This window comes from Bemisia tabaci, chromosome 4 (genome assembly GCF_918797505.1).
Source record: "Bemisia tabaci chromosome 4, PGI_BMITA_v3".
In the NCBI taxonomy this organism is placed as follows: Eukaryota; Metazoa; Arthropoda; class Insecta; order Hemiptera; family Aleyrodidae; genus Bemisia; species Bemisia tabaci.
Window position 1 is genome coordinate 18,305,698 of NC_092796.1, and position 19,811 is coordinate 18,325,508.

At 39.0% G+C, this 19,811-nt stretch overlaps 1 protein-coding gene across 1 annotated transcript; it reads left to right on the top strand.

Moving 5' to 3' along the window:
- Window positions 1-7,637: 7,637 nt before the first annotated feature.
- Window positions 7,638-17,044, top strand: LOC109034345 (WSCD family member AAEL009094). Its single transcript, XM_019047431.2, has 5 exons — window positions 7,638-8,005; window positions 9,788-9,890; window positions 10,756-10,948; window positions 13,615-13,866; window positions 15,415-17,044. The coding sequence occupies exons 2-5, from the start codon at window positions 9,792-9,794 to the stop codon at window positions 15,750-15,752; spliced, it is 882 nt and encodes a 293-aa protein (XP_018902976.2). The 5' UTR covers window positions 7,638-8,005; window positions 9,788-9,791; the 3' UTR covers window positions 15,753-17,044.
- Window positions 17,045-19,811: the final 2,767 nt, after the last annotated feature.

Consider the following 19,811-nt stretch of genomic DNA (forward strand, 5'->3'; position numbering starts at 1 on the left):
CATACATACTTACCCGAATATATATTTCGAACAACTTTAAACGGAAAAAATAAAAATAAATGATCAGTGAGTAATCAAGGCAAAATTAGCTAGCGCTGTGAAACATTAATCCCAATACGGCAGACATTCTTAAAAGACTTGATTTTGGAAAATTTGATATTTGCGCAACATATCTGGTAAAGTTCAAACAGTACACTGCTCACAGAGCGTAAGGCATGATGCAATACAGCGTTAAAATTCCTAAAATTGCATAATCACTGAAATGAAGGTACATTTTCTTTTGACTCGTATTCTTTCTTATATTTCTTTTGAACGTATTTATATTGGGGGTGCGGGCCTATCAACCATTGGTGGATGAGTAAACAGAGGATATGTAGTCTAGGTTTGACCTTACATAGACTGGCAAGGAAAATTCAAGAATTGAGGAAATCGCAAAAGCAAAGGATATAATGGAACTTCCAAAAAACGAAAGCCATAAGAAAACTATGTCAAACTGTTCTCCTACGACTGTACCTAATGTAAGCGCCTCCTTCTCCTTACCAACGAGCTTGCTAATATTCGTTATTACTCATTGTGCTATGAAAATTGCATACCTCCAAATTGAAGGAAATTTCAACATTTTGGTGAAAGAGAAAGCCGACATCTCTAACGCTTCAGCTAGAGCATATTCAAGTGTAAATTTTAAAAAGGTCCGTTCATAAATTACGAAAGGAAACTACGAGGAGAAGAAGGGTGTAAAATTTCATGAAATAATTTTAATTTCTTTTCATCGTTAGTTTGAATTATTTTTTTCTTTCAATACGAAGACAGTAGGTCATGAGACGTCTGAAAATAGTTTAAACTCAATTATTTTGAATGAAAAAAATCATCACGAGTCGAACTTCAAAGTTCCTTGTCGAATAATTCTCAGTCACTCAAGGTAGAAGGGTAATAATTCTTGAGGATAGCAAGAATAAGATGTTTTTTTAAACTCCATCAGCAGTTTCAATAATTTCTCGAACTGTTAGAAAATACGGCAGAAATGCCGAGATTCGCGTTTTTGGCACTAAAAATCGACCCTTCATCAGGAGACACGCATTTTTGCAATCAGTGTTTTAAACTTGTTGGTGGATTTGGATCATTCAAGACTGAAAAAAGGGTTTCACACTTAAAATTCCTTATCAGATTTAGTTGGTCATCAATGCTCCATCCATCAATGCTTCACGCTTTCCTAATGGACCAGTGGACAAAGTAACTTTTCTTCAATTTTGATTATTCACAGTTAATCAAAGAAAGCTCATTTTATCAGTGCGAAACTTTTTAAATTCACAACCGCCTTTGAGTAAGTTGCGATCTTGTAAACGGCGACTCTTTCAGTTTCGCTTCAGAATACAATGACCAAACCAAGGGACTTAAAATACAAAATCTGATCCAGCCGCCTGCGCTCTCTTCTTTTGAAATAAGACGTAGAGACCAAAAACAATCTCATTATTTCTCCAAAATAATATTCCTCGGCATTTTTCGAATATACGGCTCGATTTATAACCCAAAAGTATTAACTTTTTGGTCAACATCATTGTTCAAGGCCACTCTTAATGGATACAAAAGAGCGCCTTCAAATCAATCCGTTAATTCAATGCAAAATTCTGATACCACTATACGTGCGTCACGGCAGTCATTTTCCATACCCGCCCATTTGAAGGATAATCATTGACTTCAGGCAACGGGGTACGAATTGCAGCAATGTCATTCGATATTCTTAGGGAGAAAAAACTCCGAAGGAGACCCACCTGGCCCCTAAGGAGCCAAAGGCGGGGGCCGCCCCCCTGGCCCCTAAGAAGCCTAAGTCGGGGGTCGCCCATCTGGCAACCAAGAAGCCAATGGCAGGGGCCGCCCCTAAGTAGTCGATGCCGGGGGCCGCCGCCCACCTGGCTCCGAAGGAGCCCAACCCGGGAGCCGCCCACCTGGCCCCTGAAAGAAAAGTCACAACAAGTAGTAAACCCGCTTTCATTCAGTTTTTTTGATTCATGATTCAAAATAAAATCTTCTTTGCGGCATACTCAAGAATATTTTTGCCTAAATCCATTCACTTTTTCTCTAATGAAATAAAAAAAGTATGCTAAACGTTATTAAATACTGATATTAGAACTTAGTGAGTTTTTGGACTACTGCTCTCTAGTATCTTGATGTATCTTGCTAGGAAAGCTCCGTACTCTTAAAGGATGCATGTCATCCTTGATATGCTAGAGCGCCTTTAATTTCGTATGACACTGTTCAACACCTGTGTTGCAAAATAGTTGCTTGAAGCGCCGCGCGCGGCGCGGCTGGCGAGGAGGACCATCGCGATACGCGCATTGGCGCCTACAAACCTAACAGGGATACTTCACGCATTGCGCAATGCGTGAAGTATCCCTGTTAGGTTTGTAGGCGCCACACATTGGGACGAGCCCATTACAGAAACGGGACATTCACGGTAAAAATGAAAATCATTAAAAGCAAGAACCAAAGGTGTAGAAGTTACCTGGAGGGTCTAAACCTCCAGAATAACGAAGATTTTAACAATTTAATTGAGGAATATTCAAATGACAGCCGTAGAGAAACGCGTGTTTCGGTAAGATGAAAAAAAGAGGCAAAAGCGCACGTATACAAATTTTGCTCCTCTAGCTTCCGAGATGATTTTAAATGCAATTTTTTGTTTTAACAATTGAATACAAACATAGACTATTCGTTTACGTCTTTGGTGATGATTACTTTTTACTTCCTGGGGGTCACAGAGTGAATTCAAAATCGACAAGTCAAAAAACTAAAATTCAAACTTCAATTAGAGTTTTAAAAAAATGTCCAGACTTGTCCAAGAAACGGTTTGCAAATCGAGATTCTACGTATCCTTAGCTTTCAGAATCATATTAGTTTTCATCCGACTTCTTCCGACTTTGGAAGTTACAAGGGAAAACATGAGCGCGGTTTGCTTAAAATCGAGCGCTTTCACAGGCCAATTGACAGTTGAGGTTGAGTGCAACGGGCTATGTTGCTGGCCGCCGCGCCGCCGCTGCGTTGCTTATCAGCTTGCTGCAATGCTCATCTGACATCTAGGATACGAATCAATATCGTCTTTTTTTGTAGACCGATTTTTTATTTTTAATTTGTAGGACAAACAACAACAAGAATCGGATGATGTCGTGATGGAAACGGTGCTTAGAATCGAGGCTGACATTAAAAATTTTATTTTAACCAAAGAAGACGGTTTGACAGTGTCCCATGATTTGTATTCCACCATGTTCGATGGGAAAATTTTCAATGTATTAAGTGGCAATAAATCCTCATTCTTATGAACGATATTTCAGAAGTGCAGAAAATACCCCTAAGAAGCTCGGAGTTTCTAAAGTATGAAATTTTGCCTTGGCATCTCAAGATTGAAACTTTTGAGTGTCAGGTGCATATTTCGTGTAATCAGGATTTTAGAAAGTGACGCTCAAAAACGGAAGAAGAAAAATCCTTGAAAAAAACGGGGAAAAAACAGCATCTGTGTCAAAGAATGATAATATTTAAGAGCAACTTATTCGTTTATGATTTTCGGATTCACTTTAATGTCTGCCCATTGATGAACTCATTCCCCTATACTCAAATATCGCTGCGGTTTTTGCGATAGGTAAGAAGATGGGGGGGGGGGGGGGTGTTTATTCTTAATAGAAGCATTTCTCAATTTCAGGATCAGTGAATTCATTTTCTTTTTCAATGAAAAAAAACAAACGACACGCGTGTTAAATCTCTACCATAATCATGCTAATCTGTTTATCAAATAGATCAAAACAGAGACTTGGAAACACGCGATTTTTTGGCGGGATGTCACAATGAACCAAATTCTGAACATAACATTGGATTACTTTTCCCAAAAAGACCGAAAATGTCAAGTTTTGAGAAGATCGGCGAAAAATTATCGTCTAATGTGCGAATGTCCCGTTTTGACACCTTTTCGTCCCACTGTGCGCCAGTGCGCATGTCGCGCTGGCAGCACGCTGCTTCGCTCTGTGTTGGACTCTAATGTTTAACCTCGCGGAGTCAGCGTTTTTCAACTCATAATTTTGAAATGTTCGCACACTCCGCCTGGGTTATTCTCATTTATATTGATGAAAAAAAAAAATTGTTTTAGAGGAAAATATACTGTATGTTTTGAAAATATTAAGGTGGTGCCGCGTCGAATTTTATGATTTCCAAATCACTTTAATTTTTTCTTTTATATTTCGTGCTATTACTGTGCTGCAGCGTGGTGTGCGCGCAACCAAACGCTCAAAATTGGACGTATTCCACTCTGATAGATGTACAATGGGTTAAAACCGAAGATTGCGTGCTTCTTGGTGAAGATGAATCAAAAGAAGAAAAGAACATTTCATTTAACAAATAAGTCAACATAACAATACCTCCATCTCTCTCAATTTTCTCATTTCGATATTGTCAATATAATTTTATATACGGAATAAAATATAACGCTTGAACCAAGTCACTGTTGCTTATTTTATGCGTGGAGGTTAACTACTGGACGAAACAGGTGCGTGGACAAAAAATCGTTGACGGCATATTCTGAAACCGAAACTAAGTCATACAAATCAGATGAAGTAAAAGGGAAAAGTAAGTCAATAAATATTTTTAAAAAAAACAAGAACAAAAAAGAAATGATAATTATCTAATTTCTCAGGAGAATGTACAGGGAGACAATTTTTTTATTGATTAAAGGAATTTTAAAAAGAAAAAAATAATGAATTTTTTTTCTATTTATTGAGATCAAGCATGGAGCAAGTTTGGAGAGACGCAGAAACTGCGGAACATCCTAAGAGTGGTTCGGAAAAATTGAGGGCTTAAAAATTAGTGATTTAAACATAGTTGATGGTTTTGAATTAAAGGACAAAAGGCTACCACTGAATAAAATATTTTAAACAAAAGAAGCTATAAAGGAAATGTATTTAGAAAGGAAGCGTCAAAAAGTGTTTGCAAATCATCGCGAATATTCCAATGAGACCCCTTAGATTCCCAGGTGAAAAAAATGTTTGGTCTCACGTCTAAAAAAATTAAATGTATCACAAACAGAAAAAGCTGGTCTTCCTTTCGCTTATTTATTCAGCAAAGCTGCGAGACGAAGCTCACAAAACACGATTTATTCTGCATTGTGCTGTAATCAGTCCACATCCAACTCTTTCATCGGAAGGATAAAGGCACTCAGAGTCGAATTCATTTTGTACTTTTTAGATTTTTAAATTACTAGAAACCGCCCCTGGGATTGAATTAATCCGATCTTAGGCTTCGTCTGTCTTTCTCAGGACTTACTTATAGGTGTCTCAATCCGTGAGAATTTGTAAAAGAGACTGCAAACGTAATTCGGGTTTTCATCAGTCTTCTCTGCTTGTTATGTCTTAAAGTATTTCGCAAGTGGATGTTTCTTCCAAAAAAAAAATAAAAAACGAAAAAGAATGCTGCTAGTTTATTCCAACGATCTAACCAGTACGGTGTAGAGAGCCCGCACCATCAATTCAAGTGTCGTAACAGGGTTTTAGTGGGTTTTATAGGCAACGGCGAAGTTCGGCGATATACTTCTTTTTCGGTGAAAATGATTGATTAGCAACTTGCTGGGCGTTTTTTGGGGCTTATCGATAATTACTGGCTGCCTGATTTAGCATTTTCAAATCAAATTTTCCAAACTAAAATTTGTTCCTCCTGAATTCAATTGTACACTTTTTTTTCCAAAATTTTACAGTTTTTGGTATGAAGACGGAAGAAGAACCAGTGAAATTTTCAGTGAAAAATGCCCAATATTCTCGTTGTAAGAAGTAGCCGCGAGGCTTGCATTATCGACTATCGATATTTTCTCATTCGAAACCAAGGTAAGGAATCGACTTTTAAGGCGCTCGTTGCAAACACTGTAATAATCGATCTTTTTCCATAGTTCTAAATGGTAAATAAATCGATTCATCGCAAAGCACGACCCACCAATTTACCGTTAAACATACTTTTGGAGATCATGGCTATTTTTAAGGAAACATCTTTTCAACCGAAAAAAAAAACCGCCAAAATGAGAACGTAAAAGAAAAACTCTTTTTCAGTATTTTCTCAAGTACAATGTATGATAGATGGGAAATTCAAAGTGGATAGGTGAAAAATTGGTCAAATTAAAATTTTAAAAAATTCACTCACTGAACCTAGTTCGTCAACACCTGATGAGTTGTTTAAAAAAGTGTTCAGAAAAACTCGTCAAAAAAATCTACATTAGTTTTTAACCCTTAGATGCCCAAGCCTGGTCAAATCGGCCCGAGGCTTTTGAGAAACACCTGCCCGCGGGTTGCTTGCGGCCGGTACATTCGAGCTCTGAATGAAGATCTACAAATACATCGCATAAAAGAATCAGATACACGATTGAAAACAAAAAAGAAAAAATCGAGTGTCAACACAGCCAAATGTGGAGATACGTATTAGACAAATCTGAACGATACCCGCATGCGCAGCATGAGCAAAGCATTAAGAGTTCATGCCTCGCGTTGTCGCGCCTTCAATTTTGCAGATGCAACATAGACATCCATCAAGCACGAATAGTTGTACCTTTGCGCCGTCTTCAACGCGCGTTGAGGTGTCTCTTACTTCTAAAATTTAACAAAATTTAGGGTCAATTTTACTCAAAACATGCTGTAACATATCATCTTAGAGTTGAAGACTTTTCTTACGCAAATTTTTCTTTGACAAAAAGCTCTTCCTTTTCGCACATATTTCGATACTTTTTCAAGAGCTTAGAAAGTGCTTTTGGTAGTTATTACCACTAATGTGGAGGTCAGTATTTAGACCTTTAAAAAATACAGGCGGTGTTGCTAACGACGTAACACCCTGTGGCGGCCGTGAAAAAATGGAGAGAAAAAAGGGGTGTCTGGAGCCCCCCCTCCCTCATCCGAGGAGGACCTCCGCAGGAAAATCATTGAAAATTAGCCACCCCTATAACGCAATTTTTGTATGTTTTCATGGTAAAATATCACGTAATAATAAGAAATTAAAGTAACTTCGAGGGAGGGGGAGGGTACACACCCTCTCGCTCGAAAATTATCAACTTTGAATAGCTTTGAGGGAGATAATTGCTTTTCGCGACTTGTTTCCAATTTTAACAATCACAGATTTTAACAGTAATCGGTTTTCAATTCATTTTTCGTAAAATGAAATATTTTTTTTTTTAAATGATAATTTGCAGAAATTGCTGATCGAATCTTGAAATTTGTGACTTATCACATTCTAACCTACCTCGAAATCACCCTTTCCGATGTATGCCAACCGGCAATTCCCATAGCCGCAAATGGATCCTGAATCTTCCTTTTTTAACGGAAGTCCAGCCTCTCAATATCTAGCCTCCTATCTTTGTTCTTTTTTCTTTTTGAGGCTTTTGTCCTTTTGTCTTTCCCTTCTTTTTTTACATTTACCTTTCTTTCATTCATTGTATGAAATAGAATTCTTTGTACCGATTCTTTTTAAAGCGGCAAATAAACAAAAAAAAAATTCTAACCTACCTAATCTCACGTTGGAATGTTTTTGCACCATATTCAGTCGGGATCATGCTGAAGTGCCGATGTGAGCGCGCCCATAAGCAGAAACCGCGCGTAAATCCACTAGATTCCTCGCGTGGGCACGGGTTTTCCGCTTAGCGCGGCACGAGGATAGCTGATGTGAGCGCGAAGTTGGTAGACGTGGGGTTTATCGATCGGAGGGAGGAGGGATTCGAGAGAGCGGACCAGGAGCACGCCCGAGTCCCGAGTGCGGGTCCAAGTGTAAGATGAAAAGTTCAAACTTCACAGGGATACCGCCCTTCCACCGGGACCGTCATATTATCCTCCCTAGAATGTTTTTCAACCACCCGTCCTCCTCTCTGTAGTGCTATTATGTATAACTAAGTTTTTGCGCAATTCCGTGGCCAGCACCTCGAACTTTACTGGAATGCCGGTGATATAGTCGTGCAAAAAAGAGCATCGGTGGATAGGCATCCTCTCACATCTTACAGATGACGGTAAGTTCTTCTTAGAAGTTTTACTTCATTCAAGTACTCCCGTTTCTCTGTAAGATACTAAAGTATTACCCTTGCAGGATCGTGTGAAAATGATAAATAATCACAACGACCCTCATTATTCATTTGTATTAATTTTTTTTTTCAAGACAGTGCCCGCTTTAAAAAGTAACTTATTTTTCTATCTTTTTAAACGCCTTCCACCATGAATCACTCGCGGAACTGATATAATTGACATGGAAGTCTGATGAAAAGATCTCTTCAAAGATACTTAGTGAATTCGATCCTGGCCGTGGTATTTTTTTTTAACTTCCACAGACCCAACAGGTGTGACGCGTACAAGCAAGACTTTGACCCACCGAGACAGCTTTTAAGATATCAGAAAAAATAAATAGGTATATTCAACGTTCTCCTTTAACAGCTAGTTGCTGATCGTCTTAATTCATTAACTTTTAGATATTTTAAAAAAAAAAAAAAAAAAAAAAAAAAAAAAGGGATTGTTTCGGAAATAATGCATATGCATATTACGATTGATAACGATTTTATGATGGACGGAATAAGATCCCCTCCCCTTCCATCCCTGCCAATCGTTTCTTCTTTGCTCATGAAACTATGAAGTCACGACTGTGTGCAGATGCGTGTTCGCTTAGAAAAAAGTAAAACTAAAAATATGATAAAGAGACCTACTTAATCCAGATTTTATCGAGGACAAAAATTAAAGTTTCTTTAGAACTCATCTTGTCGTGGGGTTCATAAATCGCGATATAAGTTCGTAAAAAATGTAAGAAGAACATCTTGCTCGTAAACTTGAACTGCACTCCCGCCGCGTCAAAGCAAAGGCGTCATCGTATCGTTATAGGATAGTGACAGCGCGAGAGAAAGTCCCAGCACAGCGCCTTCAATTTTCTGATATGCAACGCGGACCGTCACAGAACACGAAAAGATGCATCCCAACGTTAACCACGGCGCCGGCCGCGCCAAGATTCGAACTTAATACCTATAAAATGCGCATATACTGCTAGTCCGTAAATAAAACGTGACAATCTTCTTCTGGTTTCTTCGTGATGCAATGGCCGCACAACTGGAAATTTGTAAAGGTTTTCTGTTAAATGAGAAAACTTAAAAAAAATGAAAAAAATAAAAAAAAAATAATTTAATAAATAAATTTATAACTTCACAAAATGCAATAACTGTTCCGCGTTGAAAATATTACTTAATTATGCTATGGATATTCTAATTTATCCCGGATCACAATATCGCACGATTAAATATGCTTATTTAAAACGGTTAGCGGTTATATTAAATACCGACTTCAGTCGAGAGTTTGTGCAAATTTCATCCTTAAAGATCTTTAAATACCCACTTTCAGCAGCAGAATTTCACGTCAGTGAAAAAAATGATAGACTTTGAGATGACATGAGGCATCGACATAGTGAAACTGCAGTAACGCGTTTCTCGTTCGCGGTGTCTCAAAATTTCCGTTCCCATTTTATTTGTTTATCAAAGGAGAACAACGCTAATGCTTGAACTCTTCACAGAATATCCTTACGACAGAAAAGAAAAACAGAGAAGTTTTTAAGAAGTGGTATTGAGTATGTTTTCGTTTAAAAGATGAAGTATGGCAGCGAGTCTGCAACGTCGCGAAGATATACCTAAGCGTTCCCAAATTTTTACCGTCAACATTAAATTTGATGAAAATGGTTGGATGGAATTTTAATAATAATGAAAAAGTTTATGTGCGATTTTTAGAATTTATTAATTAATCCAGTTTGTAATTTTATCCAGGTTGATGTATCGAGGGCGGGTATGGGCTATTTGCTTCCTGCTAACAATTTATCTCGTTGGTATTCTACTAATCTCTTCAATTACACTTCATGCTCAAAATAAGGTAAGTACTTATAAACAACGCGATTAAATTAAATATCTATGTGTTAGGGTGAACTGAAAATCTCCGATTTGACGCCTTTTTTGAACTCGTAGCAGTAAAGAGCAAACCGGTTTGATAACTGATGCTCACCAACGAACTCCGACAGGCTTGATCCAAAGCCACTATCTAAAGCATAGAGCGTCATTCGCCTTAACTTAAATGACAGTGGCGTGGCGTGCTTTGCGATATATCGACTGATCTGCCATTTAAACCAATGTAAAAGGATCGATCAATAGGGTGTTCGCAGCGAACACCTTAATAATCGATTATTTACCACAGCTTCAAATGGGGAATTATCGATAGATCGTAAAGCACGCCCCTCATAGTCCATAAATCACGAGATGAGTTTACAGTAGAACGTGAGAAGAACACCTCGCCGTAAACTTGAACGGCACCCCCACCTCATCAAAGAAAAAACTTCGCATCGCAGCGCAATAGCTAGGGGCTGCGTGAAAGAAAGCCATTGCATAGCGCCTTCAATTTTTTGAATTTTTTGAATTTTTTCAATTTTTTGATATGCAAAACGGACAGTCACCGAGTACGAATAGTTGCATCCGATTCGAGGTTAATCACCACGCAACGTCGCGACAGGTGCAGTTACTTAAAGATACCTATTGAATGCGCTTTTCTCTGTAAATCTACCGCTAGTTCTCATGAATGAAACTCAACGATCTTATTTTGTTTTCTTTGAGATGCGAGGACCGTGGCTAGAAACTTTATGAGGTTTTCTTGTAAAATCCCTAAATCATTTCTCGTTCCTTTGTTCACGTCTTGCTTTCTTTCTCTGAATGAAAATCATCTGATTATTCTCTCATTCCTTTTGCAGCCAGAAAAAAAGAGGAAGCATGGAAGTCGACCTATGGAGCTGAACACGGTGCTGAGCTCGAAAAAATTTCCACTACGTTGGTGCCAAAAATTACACTATGCGCTCAACCCCGAGGCACGGCCTCTCATAGCCCTCGTCTCTTTTCCAGGCAGTGGAAATACATGGCTCCGCTATCTTCTGCAGCAGGCAACAGGTGAATCACCCGAATCAAAACCTCAAAATTGTCCTATCAGTTGCCTAACCAACCTAATTAAGGCGATTGAAATATCTATAGGGACAAAACCCACCATTACATTACGCCATTTCAGACAGCCGGTTTCTTTGAGAGGCAATAATGATCACGATCAACGAATGTATGTGAACGACTGAGCCATGGCATACACAGTATCATTATAATTCCGAGTAATATTACATCAAAATCGTGAAGGTTTATGGAAAATGTATACAACAAATGAGGAAGTGCACCTTTTTATTTACTTAATGTACGTAAGCATACCCGGATCAAGGGTGGTCTATGCATAAAGAGCGGCTACCCCTATTCTAGGAGCGAGGGGCGTTATAATGAACAATTAAAAAAAGAATATGTAGGGAATATACTTAGTGGTTGAAAAAGAAATAAAAAAGTAAGAAAAAGAAGGTTAAAAAATCGACAAAATAGGAAAGCGAGGATTTGAGGTTCGAAATGACGTTGAGACGGTTCCCTCCGGTGTCTCAGAGTTTGAGTTACCGCGTGACGTGGGATGACGGAAAAAAAAATTCCTATTAAGGAGAAAATTAGATCACTGAAAAAAAAATCTCAGTGTATTTACTATAAGGAAAGAGTAAAATTACCAAGAATTCAGGGTTCTATTTGATCCCAGTTTTTTCCTGGTAAAATTACCATTTATGGAATTGATAATTTTACTGGACCTTGGTAAAAACGTCATTATGTTTTATCGACTGTGGTAGAATCACCGAGATAAAATGGCAAAGTTACCGGAAATTGATTACCAATAAAAGTGGTATTCTGACCTGGAAAAAAACACTAAAAATACTTGTTTTTAGGTAAGCTTACCAGTCTGTCTTGGTAAAATTACCAATAATTGGTAAAAAAAAAGTGAGATGGTAAAGGTACCAACGGACCTTGGTAAAAACGCCGAGAATTTTTTTTCAGTGTTCAGCTCTGAACATTTGAGGATTTCATTCTTGGGCGAGATATCTCCATAAACTTTTGATTTCAGAAATAACATGAGAGTTAACATGTGGAAAATAAGTGTGTGGTAATTTAGCCGAATATACTTCCGGACATAATTTCGTGAATTGGCAACGTCGCCCTGCTCTGAGGCCTGACGCGGAGCCCCTCACATTGATCCCGTTTCGAGAGGACTGCAGTCTGCAGTCCCTTTGAGAGACTGCGGAAAAGGGATGGGCAACTTGTACTAGAGGCAGGGGATGTAGGGTGTGGGTGTGAGATCATGCACGTAGCGCTGTATAAGCTCAAAACTATTTATTGATGGCTAAAATTCAAAACCACGTATGTCCATTGTGGCGTTTCAAAATCTCCGCTCCCATTCTATTTTTTCGAAGAGAAACAAGTCAAAATCCAAAACCACGTATCTCCATTGTGGCGTTTCAAAATCTCCGCTCCCATTCTATTTTTTCGAAGAGAAACAAGTCAAAATTCAAAACCACGTATCTCCATTGTGGCGTTTCAAAATCTCCACTCCCATTCTATTTTTTCGAAGAGAAACAAGTCAAAATTCAAAACCACGTATCTTCATTGTGGCGTTTCAAAATCTCCGCTCCCGTTCTATTTGTTCGAAGAGAAACAAGTCAACTATGTAGCTGGAAATTTCCACGGAATATTCTGCTAATGAAAATAAAAAATCAAGGAAGTTTTCAAGAAATTAAGTCAACTACATACCTAGTTTTCCAATGAAAAAATAAAGCATGACGGGAAGTCTGAAAACGTTGCAACCGGAGGTACGTGGTTTTGCACTTTGGCCATCGTTTTTTTGCCGGGAAAAGAAGTTACAATTTTTGGGGTTCTCTGAAAGTTGGAAGAAATGTCTTTAAGCCCCTTTGATGCTTATGCTTCGTCTGCTGTGCTAAGGAGAAACGCTGTATGAATCTTCAGGCGTTGCCAAATTTCCTTTGGTAAATCATGAATTTCAGGGAAAATTTATAAATATATTCTTCCTGCAATTTCTTAGATGATTTCGTTCGCAATTTCAACTAGAGATCCTGAGTATTTCAAGGGAAAATTTTCATAGCTTTCCTCAAAAATAAGCATTTTATCGAAGGAAATTGGGAAATTCTCGAATATTCACACGGCGCACAATGAATCGAATCAATTGGAGAGGCCGGATATGAAATTTTTGACTAAAATTGCAAAGGATGTTTATCTCGTCACATTTTAAATTTCAAGGGGTGCTCGTAGTGGAAAATGTCACGAGGAAACCAATGGAGCCACTTTTAGAACCTCAAAATTTTGTATAAACGGAGTGAAAAGCGTTTAAAGTTTCCAAATTTTGTCCGACCTTCGCCATTGACTCGATCCATTGTGCGGCGTTTCTCCTTAGCACGCTGCCGTACTAAGGAAGAACGCCGTATGAACATTCGAGAGTTGCCAAATTTCCTCTCAGAACATAGTTATTTTTGAAGAAAGTTATGAATACTTTTTCTTGAAATTTTCAGGAACTTAAGGTGGAATTGCGAACAAAATTATCTGGAAAATTGGAAGGAAAATATTCATTCGTTTACCAGGAAATTCGTGTTGTATCAAAGAAAATTTGCTTGAAAAAAGGCTCATACGGCGTTTTTCCCTAGCACGGCAGTCATGCTATTGGTATTGAACTGAACTGATTTGTTGTTTTACAGGGATTTTGACGGGCTCGGTGTACGCGGACTACGGGCTGATGCGCTACGGGTTCCCGGCAGAGTCGGTGCGGAACCGGAGCGTGTGCGTGGTCAAGACTCACGAGTGGGGCGAGGAGGCCCGCAGACCCTTCGACAGGGCCGTCCTCCTCGTCCGCTCCCCGGCCGCCGCCATCCTCGCCGAGTTCAACAGACAGAGCGCCGGCCACGTCGGATACGCCTCCCCCGACAAGTACAAGGGCAAAAAGGCTCAGTGTAAGTACTTTCATCTTACCAGGGATCAAAATCTGCCCCATCATCCCATCCGTGAAACTGAAAAAAAAATCCGGCCGTGGAAGCCGTACCTACATGCTAAATAGACATGCCGTCCTTGTTCCAGGTTCAGAGGCCGAAAGTTCCTATACGCCTCCCCCGACAAGTACAAGGGCAAAAAGGCTCAGTGTAAGTACTTTCATCTTACCAGGGATCAAAATCTGCCCCATCATCCCATCCGTGAAACTGAAAAAAAAATCCGGCCGTGGAAGCCGTACCTACATGCTAAATAGACATGCCGTCCTTGTTCCAGGTTCAGAGGCCGAAAGTTCCGGGCGCACCACCCGGAGCAATGTAAGCTACGGCTCCAGCACCTGGAACGATCGGCTTCTGAGTCCGGAACGGACGGTATGTCTATAGCCCGTAATTTTTTTCCCGGTGTGAGGACACACTGAAAAAAAAAATCTCAGTGTATTTACAAAGAAAGGGGTAAAATTACTGAGAATTCAGGGTTCTATTTGATCCCAGTTTTTTCTTGGTAAAATTACCATTTATGGAATTGGTAATTTTACCGAGAAATCTCGGTGAAATTATTGAACTCTCTCGGTAATTTTACTGGACCTTGGTAAAAACGCCAATATTTTTTATCGACTGTGGTATAGAATTACCGAGATAAAATGTCAAAGTTACCGGGAATTGATTACTAATAAAAGTGGTATTCTTACCTGAAAAAAAAACAGTAAAAATACCGGTTTTTAGGTAAGCTTACCAGTCTGTCTTGGTAAAATTACCAATAATTGGTACAAAAAGTGAGATGGTAAAGGTACCAACGGACCTCGGTAAAAACGCCGTGAATTTTTTCAGAGCATCCCATCCGTGAAACTGAAAAAAAAACCCGGCCGTGGAAGCCGTACCCACATGCTAAATAGACATACCGTCCGTGTTCCGGGTTCAGAGGCCGAAAGTCCCGGGCGTACCACCCGGAGCAATGTAAGCTACGGCTCCAGCACCTAGAACGATCGGCTTCTGAGTCCGGAACGGACGGTATATCTATAGCCCGTAACTTTTCTCCCGGTGTGAGGACATGGTTGGGAGAGCGGGGATCATGTCAAAAACGATGCCGAAACTAATTTTTGGAAACAATATCAACGACTTACCTACCGATCTTTTTGACTTCGGGAGATGCATCGAGCAGATTTTCAGAAAAGAAGATATTATAAAATATGTAGATCATCTGGTGAGGCAGACTGCATCCTTAATGATAGATATTTTTTTCTCTGCCCTTTGGTTTCCTATTTTTTACGTACCTATTCAAGAGGGATCTACATACTTAATCATCAACATGAATCTTCGCACTTGCAGTGAAATTATATTATGCTCGAGATTTTTCGGGTTATCACAACATATTATGTTCAAGCTGTCGAGACAAAATTATTTCAAATTTGTTTTCACAGTTATATTTATCAGATCCTTTTCCAATAATTTCACTAAAAAAGTGACCAACATTGTTTGTAAATTTAGCACTGAAAGTTTGATATGATGACTGTCTAGATTGGGAGCAGTTCGTGCGGAACAAATTGACTTACTGGACCAAGCTGAACTTAGACTGGTTGGATAATTTTCCTGGACCGATGCATATCGTACTCTATGAGGATCTCGTAGCGAACGTGAGCTCTACTTTGAGGAGCTTACTCGATTTCATCGAGATACCTATCTCGGAGGGTCAGATGAAGTGTGTCCTCGAACGAAAGGAAGGGATCTATCGCCGGAAGCAGCGCAAACAACCGCTCGACCCTTTCACGGAGGACATGAAATACTGGATCAGCGCCGAAGAAGCCACGGTCTGTGACAAGATCAGACGTTTCAACCGTGAAATTCAAATCATTTGATCCGTTCAAAATACTCCATTAGGAACGCCTCACCAGTATGGAAATCACCAGAAGAATAGTCGAGAAAGAGATTACATTTTGCACTTAGCGGTGATTTATAGCCTTTTCTTCAAATCGAGGACCCGGTTTTTTTAAAAAGAAAGAATAGGTTTGCTCTAATTTTTCCACGCCAATTGCGAGAGTTCGGTTCTGAGAAGATACAAAAGTAAAATCCTCTTGACTTTAAAAAAACCGAGGATGGAAAAACTTAGCCTCTGTTAAGTTTGCCCCTCTCATTTCTTACAAATAAAAAAGAGGGCCAAGCACTCTCTCATCTATCTCCTTTGTAGCCTTACAGTGCCGAGAGAGACATGTTGACATGGTTGCATCGGAAACTTGGACGGTGCAAGAGGCAGCAAAGAGGAAGTGAGATAGTATAGTTCGTTATACGTAGGTATTTACAACCGCAGTTCAATCTCTAAATGTTCTGACCAATACCAATCTTAGATTATACATACCTGTGATTAGAAGAATGCAATGACTGAGATGCGCTGATAACGCACCATTTTATTGGTTCCATTATTGGGGGGGGGGGGGGGGCTGGCGGCTGTGTCTGGAGAGAAATACTCATCAAATATTATTCAATTGAGGCCAAAGTCAAGTTTTTGGCTCGTAATATCTAAGGGAGTAACCGGAAACAGAGGAATTGTTACAGCTTGTCTCTATCCATGATATAATCATTTAACTCCACTTTATGAACGGTTTCTCGTGATCGTATTCTATCATCAATATGCGACCAAATTCTTCCTTATCAGTTAATAGTGTAATATGCTTCTCTAATCTACTTTTTTTTAATTGTCTCTCACGGAACTCTTTTAAGTGTTGTTGTATTTAAATAGATAAATAGATGTAAATAAAAGGAGAGCTATAAAATACCCATTTAGGGGTCAAATTAAGTAAGTAAGCAAGTAAATTCCTGCTGCTCTGAACAAATGGATCTTGAGTCAATTTTTTTAATCCAATTTTATCATGCTAAGTGAAAGTGAAGAATAATGAAGAAAAATTACGGTTTCTCCCATGTTTGTGATTTCTTATGGTGCTTCAAATCCCGGTCAATGTAACATGTATTCAAGGTATTAATTAATCTATGATACTTTAAGTAATTAATATGTTTATTTTTAGAAGTAATAAGATACAATTCATTATGTACATATTCAATGATCCAAAATGTTCGGCATTATTCTGCGATCGCACTTTTACCAAAACTTGTACATAGCTTATTGACAAGAAAGTAAAACATTGTGCCTCAGTAATCACGGATGTGTTTATTTTCACTCCTTTTGGAATTGCTAAACTTTCACTTAATGACTAAATGGTCAATAATAGCCAGATAATCTGATGATAACAAATGAATGAGAAATTAGGTAGAAAAAGTGAGCTTTCGAGAAAATATCTCTTTTAATTAGACATTGTCTCGAGTATGTGTGCATAAACATAAATTTTCATGACTCTAGCTGAACAATTGAGAGAGATGAGTTAATTTTTTTTATAATAAGGCCATAGATTCTATCTATTTAAACATCGAGATGAGAAGTTGTTTGCGGTGTTTAAAGAGCGACTTTATTTCGCGTTACCTCATTTCCGCTTACTTGTCATTGTGAACAAAAAAAGAATAAGTATCTCAATTGTAAGGTTGGATAATTTCCAAGGCCCCACGATAGCATTCTAAGCTGCTTCCGCCAAATTGGATTTTTCACTTTTGAAAATTTGACTAAAAGTTAGGCTTTTGTGTCAAAAATACCTTCTGGCTCAAGTTTCACAAAACCGATTGAACAAGAGCCGCATATCGTGCGATCAGTATAGGACTCCGTAGAGTGGAACCAATGTGCGGCGCACTGCGGTATACGCGCAATGTAGAAGTATCCGGCAGACTTGTAAGGCGCTACACAATCCGCGGCGCGCACCGTTCTGTACGCGCAGTGCATGAAGTATCCTGCGGTCTTGTAAGGCGCTACTATGCGTCTCGAGCCGTTAGCGCTAGCCCCGCGCCGCGCCGGCTGCATTGCGTTTGATGGGATTATTTAAACTTGCGGCGTTAGTGGTTTTCAACTTATGATTTTGAAATTCTCGTAAAGTTTGTTGGAATCATTGTCATTATAAATGATAAAAATTTACAAAAACCCAACTTATTTTCCTCTCTTCATTTATATATTTTTATAACTAATTTTTTTGAAAAGAAGCCAGAATTTTTTATTCTTTTTGTTCATTTGACTTCGCCGGACGACTATTTCACAAATCACGTGAATTTAAAAGGAGGAACACCGAACTAAAATATTCAGGTAAATAAATTAATAAAACATCGTATAAGAGAAGAAAAAAAATTGCTAAATTTAAATCCACAAATCCGTGCGAAACTGATGATTCGATATGTGTCCGAAAGTGAAAAAAGTGTGCGAAAGTGAAGTTTGTCGTTGTTACACCCTTTCCTGGCCCGCCAAAGCCCCCTTGTCGGCGTAGAAAAAAAGAAAGGAGGTGTTTGCATTTCGGGCATCTTGGATGATGTAGGTCGGTACAACGAGTTTATCATAGATTTTCTTGGAAATGGCAAGAGCATTCCAATGTCGCTAACCTTGCAAACATAAACGATCATCTAAACTAGTTTCACCTCTGCTCCCAATAAACTATGAATTCAAGACGAAAATTACCGTCGCAAAGTTTACTTTTTGTAAAGAATGTACCTAAGTTGCACAATCCCAGCAACATTGAAATGCTCTTAGTTCCTTTTTGTAAAATGCGATCCAATTGGTTGTTGCTGCAAAAAAATAGTTCCCCACAACCTGCTATACAATGCTCCAGTGACCATGTAAGTTGGCCCGAGCACTAACTTTTCGGGAAGAAAGCCTTTCCCCTACCTGGTTTCTCACTTAATATCCGCCCGAGTTTCGCATATCTCCCGTTTCTCCTCATCGCAGCTCTTCCATCAAACCGCAATTGCCTGGAAACTAGGACCGCACATCTTATCTGATAAAATCGTTCGCCCTTTAGACCGATTCTGGGGGGTTAGGCTAGACTAGTCGATGAGTAAACTGTTGATCTAATTTCATTACGTGAACGTAGAAGAAAAACAGGGTAAAAAATCGCTAATGTGTAACCAATTTTCAAGGACAATTCTGTAATTTCTCCTACGATTTTAAATAGATTAAAACGCGTTATATCGAAAATCTAAGCTCAGATCCGGATTCCTCGTGAAAAACTGATGCGATTTCATGCATCAAATTTTAGAATAGCGGGAAGGAAAGAGGTTTAATGACGTAAAAAAAACACTAATGTGTGATCAATTTTCAAGGACAACTCTGGAAATTCTCTTACGATTTTAAATAGATTAAAACGCATAATATCCAAAATCTAAGCTCAGATTCGAATTCCTCGTGAAAAATTGATGAGATTTCATGTATCATATGTTAAAATAGCGTGAAGGAAAAAGGTTTAACGACGCGTATAGATTCTGTCATACTCCCTGTTTGAACTGCGCCGCCGCGCCGGTCGCCCGAGATGCAACCGAACGGGGAGGCGCCTGGCGCTATTCGGTTTTGTCCCGAGGAATTTCTCACGATAAATTCTTATTCTTCCTCCTCCGCTGACCCACTGAGCACTACCCATGTTGCCACGTTGGATTCATATGCTCGAATCAGTATGTCTACGTTACGTCTTTTTCCTTCACGCTATGCTCGGGTATGATACATGAAATTGTATCAATTTTTAACGAGGAATCCGAATCTGAACTTCGATTTTGGGTATCACGCGTTTTAAGTAAAATTTTTCAACTTCAAAAATCCGAAATGACTGAAGTGGCTTAAAATGGCATCTCGGCTCCTGTTTGATAGATTCTCCTGAAATTCGGTGTCAGGGTATGATACATGAAATCACATCGATTTTTTACGAGGAATCAGAATCTGAGCTTCGATTTTGGGGATCACGCGTTTTAAATCAAAATCTGTCAAAATTCAAAAAATTCAAAATCCGAAATGGCTTAAAATGCTATCTCGGCTCCTGTTCGATGGATTTTTCTGAAATTCGGTG